Raw genomic sequence first — 13,543 nt, 5'->3', positions numbered from 1 at the left:
CTTATCTGCTTTCTTTGCTCAGCTCAACCCAGTCATCTCAGCCTCCTTCCTAAGCTGGGGATCAAAACTGTACTGTCCGCTGGAAAAAACATCCCCCTCTGCTAGTCTGTCCCCTCCTTTAAAGCTTTTTCCAAAGTGATCTCTGGTTGTTTCCTCAAATGGAGCCCACAACATCCTTCCAGGGAGAAGAAGCAGGGCAGGCCAGAGGAGATGGCAGCATTGCCTCTCTGACAGAGCAGTACAGTTAATTTGAGGCAGCACAGTGTGAACCCATGACCCAAGGAATGGCAGCATCCAAGGGCAAGAGCAGAGAAAGCCAGACCTGCTGACCAGATACAGCCCCTTTTAACAGCCCAGCCTAGAGGCACTTCCCACTGCCATTCAGCCCTCCTGCTATCACCCCCTCCAGCAAGAAGGCTGGAAACCCCATTTTCCTGGCATGCCTGTGCATAGGGAGCACAGCAGTTCACCCCTGAGAAACATGCTCCAAATAAAGCACAAGGGGAAAGGGCCTTCTGTTCCTGAAGCACAGGAGAGGCTGTCAGGCAGAGGAGCTGTGCAAGGGACTTGGGTAAGGTGCAAGATAAGTAGGGAAAGAAGTGCTGGACAACCCAGATCCAGGAGAAAATATGTGCAGGACAGGAGACCATTGGCACTGGGGTGTGATGTGGGTAGACAAGTGCCTAAGGAGACTTGGAGCAAGGCTCAGAAAGGACTTGAGAAGCCAGGAAGAGAGGGAGGGAGGAAGAGCTGCCACAGAGAAGCATGAGGCTGGAAGCAAAAGGGTACATGCACACCAGGGGCAAGAACAGGGAGAAAGGTCTTGGCCAAGGGACGGAAGAAGAGAAATGGAGATGGGAGATTGCCAGCCTCACCCTAGGAGAAGCTAGGAAGACCAGGGGGTAAATTCAGTGACACTTCTTCCCGAGAGCAGAAAATTCGTCACTCTGATTCTGTGCCAAGAACTAGCAAGGAGGAGTGGGTGCAACCATCTTAACTAAGTGCAAACCCCAGAGAAACCCCTGCAGGGTCTGCTGGAACCTGCAAGGCCATGAACAGCACAACCCACTCCAATGCCTTCTGCTGGGATCCCAATCCCAAGGCTTCCCAGGACACCCACACCGATCAGCCCAGGCAGGGTACTGAAGCCTTCTTCACCTTTCTCCCAGAGCACTACAGCCTGCTGCTTGACAAGCACTGGAGAAAGCTTCAGTCCCCACTGCTGGTCATGGAGACTCTTTTTACACAATTTACTCCCCACAGGCTTTCCCAAGTTAAAACCCTGAATCCCTGTTTTTCAAAATCTAACTGTTTAGGGGCTTAAACTAGCAGTACATATAAAGAGGCAATGAGTGATTTGTGCAGATCGGTGCTGCTGCCATACTCCTTTCCCGTCCTAAGCACTTTCAGACATGTCATCCAGACACAGACACTTGTACCATGTCACAACAGTCATGTGACATGTGAGGCACTGAGGCACCTTCAGAAAAAGCCACATTCCCCAAGTAAAAGGGTCTTTACCTCCCTCTCCTAACATGAATTTTATTCCTCCATCCTTAGTCAGGATGCCATAGCATTCAGAAGAAGCAGAGCTGACCTCTTCATATTGTCTTGTCCATTGACCCAGTACTTCCTGGTACACACATTAAACAGGCTGCCAGAGGACTCTTGTAACCAGTCACACACTGACGTAAGCCAGGGCGTCATCCTCACCCCAGCACACATGCGTTCACACACACCAGTGGGAGTCTATGATGGGGACACCCCTTCCTCATCCAGGCTGTGGGGCTGGGGTAGGCAGCAAGGAAGAGTGCTACTGCTGGGGGTCACTTGCAAAGTTTGTATCTGGTCAGTGTTACACCAGGCTACAGCCTTCGTATCTTTTCATCTTCCAAAGAGGGTTTCTCTCCAGTACTGTAAAGGTCTTCCTAGCTTAAAGGTTGACAGCTTGGCAGATTCTTTGCTCCTGTTCTCTCCCCAGGTCTGAAATAGGCCAAGTTATTCATGCAGACCTTCCTTCTAACCATCCTGGGACCAGCTGCAGGCCATTTGCTGTAGAAGAGCTGCAACTTCATTAACCATTCCTCACCTGAAGCAACACCAGCCAGGTATTATGACCAGGATATGCAGCAAGTTCAGCTGGCTGTATGCCTTTCCCCATGGTCTGGGGTAGGAAGAAGGTCAAGTCCTCACGCAGGCAGCTAGTCAATTTGTTAGTGGTTAATTGCCTTATTTAGTTAACATTGTTACAAATAAACATGCAGTTAGAGGTCGGCTCAGAGTATTTTATAGGTCTTATACTCAAAATGATATTTTTGATTGCCCCTTGTATTTCTTCAAGAGTCCCTTCCAGCTCCCACACACACCCTGCTCCTGCATTCACAGAGACTGAAAAAGGCAAAGTGACCATTTCTCACAGAGCAAGTGGTTCTCATCTCTGAGGCAAAATACATTCCAGTGAATAAACACAATAAGCTCCAAAAGGGTTTTCAGTGTTCACTTCATTTCAATAACACGCTTTGTGGCAGGATGGGAAGGTATTCAGAAGCAGGCACTGCTCTGTTCCCTGCACTTCACGGAGCACATCACCCCTTTTCTCTAGTCTGACAGTACCAAATGTGGCATTTTCCTCAGGTCTGGCACTAACAACACTGTCTCCACTGGATAACACTGCACAATGTGTGACGGAACAGAGCCAATCTTCACAAGCAAAAAGGCTAGTGTAAATAGGTCTGTTTTCATGAGCAAAACAACACTGATTTACACCAGCCAAGGATATGACCTTCATCCTCATCCATCTCCCACTTTCCCAAGCCTTCTGTATATGTTGGCTAGAAATCCTGGGACCATACCAAGAGACCTTGTAAAGAAGCTATTGCATTAAGGGGCCTAGACCCACTTTCCTGAAGCACCAGGGTATGGATCATTATCAGGTCTTTTATTACTTTTGGCAGTAGGACATGCACACAGCAAGAAATACCCATCTCCTAAACCAATCAATGCAGTTAGCTCTTCCTCCAACAGCAGGAATCTATCCTTCACTAACAGGGAAAATGCTCAGAGCTTTGCATGAAGACAGCAAAGATGCATTAAGAATTTTTTTCAGACTTCTTTCCGATTTTGTTAGCCCCTATGGACATTAAAGCTTCAGACAAAGTCAGAGCCCTTGTTTTGTTTGTGCTGTTGTCCTGTTTCATTTCAGAAGCATAGCCTTCACCTTCTTACTATAAAAATCTCCACAGAAAAAGCCACAGGGATGGGAGGCAGAGGGATATCCTGTCCAAGTATTCATGCTTGGACACACAGGGCCAACTTGCAAGCCAGCCAGATTTAGACCTCATCCTTTTGCATCTGCTCACTTGCCTGGGATTGAGTACATGTCACAGACAACACAGCCAATTTCTTATAGATCACAAGCATACAAATCCCCTTCAAACATATCTATCCCTTGTATGCTACTAATGACAATACATGAGTTTAAATTCAATTTATACCATGTCTAACTGTGCAAATGATCCCTCTAAACTAAACTTCCCATTGTAAACTTGCATATCAAATGACCCACACTAATGACACTCCCTTGTCACTAGCTCCCCCCCACCTTCCTTTCCAACCAGTTGTGTAGGTCCTAAGCACTGTAACGCTCCTCCTCACACTTGTCTTTGCCTACAAACTGCAATTGGGAAACTTTTTTTTCCTCCTAGAAAAGAACCTGGAATTTTCAGAACTTTTTTTTTTCTCCCCACCCACTCAGAGTCCAGGCAGACAATATTTTCCCTCCAACACACACAGAACTGAGATTGCCTAATATTTCATTATGGATAACACTAAAATATCCTGACTGTACTGTTTCCAAAACTAAATATGTTCCCTGTATCCACCTTTGCCTTCTTCCATAGCATTTGGTGAACCTAAACAAGTTGGCTTTAACAAGCAAGAACAGATATGGAAGGATATAGCCCAACTAGCTTTAGCCACTTAAAGATTACAGACCTAACTAAAGGTCAGTTTTCCAGGCTCCCTTTTTACTAAGAAAAAGTAGGCTTCTCCAGAGAGGGGCTTCCCTCTCTGAAGGAAAGGATTTGATTTCAGGATGCTGAATTGCCTGGTAGAGATGGCAGTTTCTCTCCCACTATCTAGGGAGGGTGTCTGGATGTCCAGTTTTCAGACAGGTGGAATTAGGTGACATGAATCCAGTCATCTTCAGGAGAAGAATCAATAGAAAAACTATTAACTATTAATAGGGAAACTTCTTTCATAAACACAGAAAATGACCACTTTAAAGCATATATTGTTAACACAGAAAAAGATGAGCAAAGTCATGAATAGGTTGATCCTAAGGAGATGGCTGTAGTGGCCCAGTGCATGTGCTGGCTTCAAATACTAATCAAGTTTATGGACAACTGGCGTATCAACTTAAAAGTTAACCTCATTTGCTGAGAAGCAAACTTTATTCCACCAGTAGGGAGCTTGGTAGACTGGCAGAAAACCCAGCAGGCACTAAAGCAGGCTTGCCCCCTTTTAAAGCTTGAAAAGCATTCAGTACAATCCTAGAGGAACACTGCTACCACTGAAACTACCTTTCCATTGGAGAGTTTTGGATCAGCTCACTTTCCAAGGCAACAGGATCGACTGTAAAGTTAATTTAGCACATTATGGAATGCAGAGAGGATACATAACTTCTTATGGAAAAAAAACTGTCTTGGACTTGTTGGGTGTCAGGTATATGGATATATCTGTTAACTGAAAGGCTATGTAATAGCTATTACAGAGCTATGTAATCAACAGAAATCAATCCATTCCTAAGGGCACAGTAGTAACATCTTCCTGATTACCTGTAATGACACAAAGCTATCACAAGGCCTCAAATAACTACCAGACACTTTACCTGTCCTGTGACTTAGATTTGTAAGGAGAGACAGGAGGGATCTATCTTTAAAATGGAGAAGCAGTAACAACATACCTATTTTAGTGCTTGCCAACTACACATACAAAAGCTGATATTGCTGAACATGATCCCTAGGTCTTCAAGAATGATGAAGGCTGCTTAGAATTCATAAGACACTCAGTTTTTCATGTATTAGTATACACTCTCATCACATTTCCAAGCTTTTTCCTCTACATGCTAGAGAGGTGAGAGGCAGGAACATACTTTTTACATGTGTTCCTTTATTTATACATATGTATAAATTAAAAAGGAAAGTAAACCTAATCAGAGGATTACAGGAGCTCAGGCCTTAAGACAGACATCAAATATTACAGGAGTCTTCATAAATTTTCAGCTGGTGTTTGCTTATTAACTAACTACATCCAGTTGTTATGAAGATTGCAGCAAGGTTAACAGTACACACAGGCAACAGCTTAAGGCAGGAAACAAGTACAATATACTACTGGAGCTGTAGATAGAATTCCACTCACACAGAATAAATTGTCCAAACTGGAATTTGACCAGGCTGTGAAATGTAACACAGCTATCCTGAAGAAAGGTACCCAAAGTTCATTAATGAGCACAAGATTTGTCAGCACCTCAGCTACATGTGTCATCTGAAAAGCAACAGTTTTGGCAGCACAGTGTCCCCATATCCCACAGCATTACTTGCTCAGTGTTGCTGAGAGGAGTACCAATTACTGACTCACATGCAAACCATTTTCTTCTGCTCCTCCAGTGTTTGATATGTCACTCTGATGATGTAGAGGCAGTGCCAGCATGAAACACTACTATTCTAATTTACAAGCATTTTGCCCTCAATTTGCTCACATGTAAAAATCATCAGTACAACGCAAGGAAGAGGTGAGGAATAAACCCTGTAGGTTCTCCTAAGCATCTTGACAATATGCCCAAGGCCAGTCCTGTTTTCTTGCACACCAAACATGTAGCCCAAGCTGATATAGCTGCAAGTATAGTTTGTAGGAAAAGTAGCCCCAGAAGCATGCTAGGAACTTCAGAGACACATAAGATGGTAAAGCCTCTGCTTGGAGAATCTTTAAAGCTTACGAGTTGCAGGGCAGCCCCTCAGTAAACATGAGCAGTCATATTGGCTTCAAGAAGTCACCCTGCTTTTTATCCTCTAAAATTATGGCTCCAAGTGCTAAAAAATTAAGTGCACATATAAGCTTTTGCACAACTGGGACCTGACTCCCTGCTCCTCCATCACTGAAATCAACTGAAAATGCAACATTTTACTTCATGAGAGCAAAATAGAAGTCCAAACAGCTACTTTACAAACAAGAGAAGAGGGCTGGTATGTAACAAAATGCAAAAAAAAGACTGAGTGGTGAACTGCAGAGCCTATCTCGTTGCTGCTACAGTTTTAGCATTGATTTTTTTTTTAAATGGCACACTTCATTCTTACCCTTGCTGTCATATCTATAATATTGACATGACAGCAAAGGGAGGTCAAGGCCTCCTGGAAAGAGTTTCTTTTAAAGAGAAACTCAAAGGACAGACTGAATCTATTGCTTTTGACCCTAGGGAGGGATGAACTGTAAAGTCTTTATGGAACCCCCAGGGAGGCCAGAGATGCAGATGCCTAGGCACCTTTCTCAATCTTCTCATAATTTGCAAAGTGCATCAAGATCCATTTGTAAGATGCCATGTGGCATGGCCTTTTAGTTCTAAACACTTAATAAATTCATAAGACAGATGTTACACATCTGCATCTGTTTTGGAAACAGATTTCACTCTTTTGACCCTATTTCCCCTCCAAGCTTACCCTGAAATCCTATTTGACGTGTAAATCACATTTTAAAAAAAAAGGGGGCAGGGGGGACGGGACTCACAACCTCTCTTATAACCATATCTCAAATATTGACTGTGTTAACATTTCAGCTGCAACAGCTCCACAGTCTGCAATTCAGAACTACCAGCTTTGTGCTTGTTCATAGAAATACAAAATAGAAGTCAACCTAAACAAAGTAGTTTGTGACCTGTCTGGTTGTTAGTATCCTGACTCAAGCCAGGCTCCTTTCAAAGATGGTCACATTCACTAGAAGCCAGGCCAGGCTCCAGGTGTACTTTGCATTGCACACCCAGATGATTACACAGAAGTTACTTCTATCTAACAAGGTTAATCAAGATTATTAAAAGAAATAAAACCACACACACTACACAAACACACAACAAAACACAAAATAAAACACACACACACCACACACAGCTCACCAATAAGCTAGGGCAGTTCAGACATTCATTCACACTGTATGTAAAAACACTCCAGAAATGCGTAGTCACCTAACTTTGAAGCATCAGGCTCCTTTTGACCGTACAGCATGGTGGCAGAAAGCACAGTAAATATTCCATTTGGGGACACACCTCAAGTTTTGCTTGAAACAACACTGTCCATATCTTAAAACAGAGTTGGGGTCTACAATACTTGCAGTAACAGCATCACACGCTTATACACTATCATGCATCCAGAAGTTATTTTAAAATACACACACAAGCCTTTTCTCCTCTTACTGCACTGCAGCAAAGGAATACAGCAGTTGTTTAACAGCACATAACAATTGCAGGACTATTCATGGAAGGGAAAATAATCCACAGGGGAGGGGGGATTTAAATAGGTGGAATGCAATTACATAAATTGAAATTTGGTGGTTAATAACTTCACACTTAAAAAAATTGCCACGTAGTCTTTACTGATCAGAGCTTCCATTTTAAGTCTCATAGAAAATACTTCCACAACCTAACGATCATGAAGTTCTGGCCTAGTAAAAAGACAACAAGAAGATTAACAGGCTTTTAATTAATACCCCACCCCCTTTTTTGCTGAGTTTTTAGGAAAAGCCAGGTGCTGTCCTGAGATAGTGACCCAGCCTGCCCCTGCTTGGCATAGGAGAGCTGTAAAGCTAATCACCCAATATAATAGGGATTAAAAAAGACTTCAGACTAGGAAGGCAGCAGCAAGCATACACATTCTCAGAAGACATAATCTGACTTTCATAGGAACATCCCTTACAAAAGGGGCTCATTTCCAGACTGGGATGAAGCCATAGTGTGCAGTCTGCAGCCAGACCACAGAACAGTCTGATTCCTACAGTGCCATCAGGAAAAAAGTGCAATGTCAACGACGCATCATGACCTACAAAAAATCTGGAAGGGCAGAAGTGATCCCTCATTTGAAAAACTACAGGAACTACTGCATTGTTCATTTGAAGTTAGGACCACAAATAGAGTGGAAAAATAGAGAGAAAGAGGAACAGAATCTTCTCCAATCAGTCTCTGCTTTTCAAATAATCTTCTAGCTTCACATAGCTGAACTGAAATTAAAGCTTTGAAAGCCCTTTCAAAAGGCATCCAGCAATCTCACCACTGTCCTTTGCCACCTGTGTCACTTGTAACTAGGTGTAAAGTCATCAACAGGTGACTGAATGAGGCTTTTTCCTTCCTTCTATAGCCCTTGCTATGAGGGGGTCATCTTTGGAGTAGAATAGCATGCATATCTCAGGATTAAAACAAAGTAACATTTAAACACTAAGATGAGCAAACAGATGCCAAACTCCTTGAATAACAGAACTCTAGTGTCTAAAGACTCCATACTACACATCACAGTGGAGTGACTTGTGACTTTGACCTTTTAGCCCAAAGTACAGACATGCATTTCTTCTCTTCCCCCACAGCCTCCTTTCCCCATTCAAGGGCAAGCCTCCATCTCAAATTTGGTCTACTTTTCCCCCAGCCTTTGAATTAAGTTTTTTCATCAAAGCACAGACCTTTCATATTTTACCCTGAGATGCCAAAAGACTCCCAGCTCATAACAATTGCTGTATACAGTGACTGAAAAATTATGCATAATTCAATATGAAGTTTCAATATTTTAAGGAGCAGCTAGTAGAAAGGAATGCAGAAATCCTAAATTGACAACAAGTTCTTGGTCATAACCTGTGCTTGAGACTACAGAACCTTTCTAAGAGCTTCCAAACCGTAAAATAAGAACTCAGATCTGAAACCAAACCTTTCTCCAGGTTTGAAATTGAAACAAATCACCAGATTCACCAGTCATCTAAGGTCACCTGCTACTGCTGACAGCACCTCAAGACTTCACTCAGGGTTTGGTTCTTAAAGCCAAAAACCTCTTAGTAATGTTTTACAAGTCTCTACTGTGTGCCTGGACACTCAGATTTAATCTAGAAGCCAGTGCACCAAAAACAATAGTTATCCTTACCAATAATACCCACCTATCCCAAAACTAAAAAATTTTCAAGGAGGAAGTACCAGTACTGGAGATCTCTGGCCAGAAAATGATTTAAGTAAAACTTTAGGTCAACCTTGCTGATGATTCCTCATCTACTCTACTTCTTCCCCCCTCTGAAGCTTCCCATGATCTAAAGAACAGTAAGTTTTCCCCCATCTGCTTTTTATCTTGAATCAGGTTAGACAGCCACAGAGGAACTTACTTCCTAGAGGCGCTGGTACTAATTAATAGTGCAGGTGGCTGTTGTTTGCACTGCTGTGCTGCTGGGGCCTCCTTGCAATCAAGGCACTGAGAATAAATGGTGACATATGCATGCAATTTGCTGACCTGCTTCAAAAGGGGAGTATGCGCTATTGTCCCAAAGATCTTTCACTGAAAGTATGAGACTCAGCATCAAATTTAGACTAGATTCTCCAATTTATTCCCAGCCAGAAATCAAGGTAAGATATCTCCAGGACAGTGATGTTTGCTTGCCAGACAAGAGGTCACCTTGGCATCTTTGCAGTTGAGGCCCAGGAATAGTGGTTCCCTCACCAAGGGAAAGCTGAGCTCTGACTAACAGAGTTGAGCTCTGTTTCCTCCTGCTGGCCTCTACTCTCAGCAGGAGGAATCACCTCTGCTATTTATGGTGACCTGCCAACAAGCCTCCTGGAGCAGCAGGCTCCCTTCTCTGTCCCAGGGAAGTGGTGAAAAGGGAGTAGGGAAGAAGAAAGACAGGCCTGTTAAAATACCTTCCCTCAGCCCTTTCTTCTACCCTCATCCATCTCTGTCTCTGTGATTATGGCTGACAGCAGCTCTCTCTGAAGTCCCCTCTTTTATAAGCAGCTTCTTTTGATCACGCATTGCAACAGCTGAGGTTCTGTTTAAATGCAAGCGAGGAACAAAGCAGCTTGTTAAATATGTAGGAAACTTCATTCCTTACCTTTCAGGCGTGCTGCGAGGGCAGGGAGAGGGGAGGGATGGGGCAGGAGGGAGCGAAAGGTGAGCAGGGAGAAGAGGCAGCTTGGAAAGGATATGGGTTGCACACCATTTTGATGCACCAGTTCCGTGGGCTGGTGGTCTGCTTCAAGCAGAAGAACACAACCGGGGCCAAGTCAGGGTAAGGAACATCGGGATCCAGCGGGGAGTTGACTTCCTCATCCTCACCCAGATCTGGTGAGGATGGAGGCTGCTCCAGTGGTGTTTGCTGCTCCAAGATCCCCAGATCCATGGACTCCAATGGGCAGATGGCAGAGGCATGAGGGGGCTGAGGGCCTGAGTGCCAGGTGGAGGGAGGCTGGGAGATGTACTCTGCCATGCCAGCCGCAAGTGAGAGCCCCTGGAGAGGAGGGGAGAAAGAGAAACAAAACTCATATGAGGAATCGGCAACAAGGGCGCAATACACTTTTGTTCTGTTAGTGATCTCGGAGCAGGGGAGAACCACAGGACTGAGAGCTCTGACAAATGATCAACTCTGGCCAGACACTGTGCCGAAGGAATTTTAAGCAGTACTCTCCATTTTGGTCCTGAAGGGGCACCACAGCTGTTTTTCCCCAGGACTGAATAAGCAGTGGGAGTAGGACAGCAAGCTCTTGCCAGTATTTCTCTTTTCTGCCAATCTCTTCCTCTAACAGGACTCTTCTGGCTAGTCTTCTCCATGACTAATAATTTAAGTCACCTTTGTAGCCTCTGGAACACTCTGGCCCCTTAACACACTGCTGCACCATCTTAGGTGGTCATGCAAACTCTGTTGGAGCCACCTCAAGCACTGCAATACAGAGTGGTGTAGACACATCCTGAGATACCACAGCCACTCTGCCCTCCCAAACCCTTACACAGTCCTGCCAAACCCAGCTTCATCTCTGCTGCCTCAAGTGTGCTCTCTCCTCCCTGGGGAAACACTGTGTTGGCCTCACTCTACACAGCTCACTGAGTAGGCTCTTTGAGACTGAGACTGTAAAATCTATGTCAGATCCATACAGAACAGGCTCTGATTCTAACACAGAGCCATAATGCAAACTATAAGCAGGAGTTAAATATTACGGGAGCATGTGGAGCTCTCCAATGCCAGGACAGTGGAAGAACTAGGAAGGCACGTTGCAAAAGCTGTTCCACTAACTAGAAAGGTCAGAGAGTGTAGCCAGGTGTAGGAAGAGCAGAACAACAGATCTCACACTCAGTGGTGCCTGAGTATTGAAGAGCATTGTGCCTTTGTTAAAGAACATCACTTTGCTGGTTGGGTGCACTTAACGGCAGCCTTGCTCTGGGAAAACACAAAGCCAAATGTTCTCCATTAAATAGCACAGTGGAAGTGGGAAAGGCTTGTCAAAGTGAGGCAAATGAAATAAACTCCAAAGTCTGGCCCTGGAGGGGTGTTACAGTGGCACTTTTAAGGAAAAGATCTTGCCAAAGGACTGCTCGATCATGGCCTGATGGGTGCTTTCTACCCTTCATCCTTTTGTCATGCTCAGAGTTTCCAGAATACACATGCTATAAGTACAGGTTTAAAAGTAACACAAGAGCCCTCAAACACATCAATCTGGAAAGAGCAGATCAGCAGTAGCAAAGGACTTATCAGTCACCAAGATGCACAGTATGGAGCTTATCTCCTCATAGTCCTCCACCCTTGCTCTACAGCTCTAGGTTATCCTCCCAGACACTCGGCTCAGCCCCCTGTGCTCTAGGAGCACACAACCCACACAGAGCTCTGCTGAGCCAGCTCTGCCCTGGCCTGCAGGCCTTGATGTTTCAGTCCAAGACACCTTTCATGTTGACACAACCAGATTCATGCTCTCCGGTGCTCTCCGTGACACTCATCTATTACTTCCAGCCAATGATTCCATCTTGGGCTGCAGTCCCCCATTATTCCCAGCTAAGACTCTGCAAGCTCTGCTTATCCGCCTTACTTTCAGCCCCCAGTTTCCAACAGGCACTTTGATTCAGATACTTGTTCTTTGAGGCTTGGTATTTGTCAAAACAAAGAGTAGCAAACGCAGAGGTTTAGAAAGCAGACATAATGTCCCTTAGAGGAAAGCACTGAGACTCTTTGAATTGCTGATGATACAAAACTGGGAGGAGTGGCTGATACGCCAGAGGGCTGTGCTGCCATTCAGAGAGACCTGGACAGGCTGGAGAGGTGGGCAGAGAGGAACCTCATGAAGTTCAACAAAGGCAAGTGCAGGGTCCTGCACCTGGGGAGGAATAACCCCATGCGCCAGTACAGGTTGGGGGTTGACCTGCTGGAAAGCAGCTCTGCTGAGAAGGACCTGGGAGTCCTGGTGGACACCAAGTTAACCATGAGGCAGCAATGTGCCCTTGTGGCCAAGAAGGCCAATGGTATCCTGGGGTGCATCAGGAAGGGTGTTGCCAGCAGGTCGAGGGAGGTGATCCTCCCCCTCTACTCAGCCCTGCTGAGGCCACAGCTGCAGTACTGCGTCCAGTTCTGGGCTCCCCAGTCCAAGAAGGATGTGGCACTACTGGAGCAAGYCCAGCGAAGGGCTACAAAGATGATTAGGGGACTGGAGCRTCTCTCTTATGAGGAAAGGCTGAGAGAGCTGGGCCTGTTTAGCCTGGAGAAGAGAAGGCTGAGAGGAGATCTTATCAACGTGTACAAGTATCTGAAGGGAGGGTGTCAAGAGGATGGRRCCAGACTCTTTTCAGTGGTGCCCAGCGACAGGACGCGAGGCAACGGGCACAAACTGAAACACAGAGAATTCCATCTGAACGTGAGGAAAAACTTCTTCACTGTGAGGGTGACAGCGCACTGGAACAGGTTGCCCAGAGAGGTGGTGGAGTCTCCTTCTCTGGAGATATTCAAAACATGCCTGGATGCAATCCTGTGCAATGTGCTCCAGGTGACCCTGCTTGAGCAGGGGGGTTGGACTAGATGATCTCCAGAGGTCCCTTCCAACCTCAGCGATTCTGTGATTCTGTGATTCATTACCCCAAAGGCCAGCAGCTACTGGAGAGAAATATATATTGTGTCTCCTGACTGGCTTTGAGATGCTGTTCTTATTATTTTTAACCCCAGTTTCAGAAGAGAGAGCACATTCTTCCCATCATGCAACACTTGCATTTTCACTTTCACTAGGCTTTTAACTCTGAGTACCTGCGTAACTCCTCAGACTACCTTTTTCCTTCCCTGCTCCCACACAGCTCCCCTTTGCCTGCTCTAAGTTGGCTCCCTCACATCCTATTAACATGCTATGGCTGAGCCCAGCTTCTTTCCCAGTAACAACACGGAGGAGAAAGGTTAGCAGGGACAGCCAGGAGGAATGACTTATTACGGTGCTCAGAGCATCCACGCTGACGAGGGCATGACAATTCCAAAATGCAATGTACAAAGCTTCATAATTAACAATACAACAGAA

The 13,543-nt window shown here is 45.1% G+C and overlaps 1 protein-coding gene across 1 annotated transcript in view; it reads right to left on the bottom strand.

The window, feature by feature from the left end:
- CACNA1I (calcium voltage-gated channel subunit alpha1 I) overlaps positions 1 to 10,491 on the bottom strand; it is a 167,375-nt gene extending 156,884 nt beyond the window's left edge. The window contains exon 1 of the mRNA XM_026065047.1: positions 10,211 to 10,491. Coding sequence (XP_025920832.1) covers positions 10,211 to 10,491 — 281 coding nt within the window. The remainder of the gene's footprint in view (positions 1 to 10,210) is intronic.
- Between the last annotated feature and the right edge of the window lie 3,052 nt (positions 10,492 to 13,543).

The sequence above is a fragment of the Apteryx rowi genome, unplaced genomic scaffold (assembly GCF_003343035.1).
Source record: "Apteryx rowi isolate R43461 unplaced genomic scaffold, aptRow1 scaffold_223, whole genome shotgun sequence".
Taxonomy (NCBI): Eukaryota; Metazoa; Chordata; class Aves; order Apterygiformes; family Apterygidae; genus Apteryx; species Apteryx rowi.
Note: the sequence above shows the minus strand (reverse complement) of the source record. Positions and strands in the feature narration are given on the sequence as shown.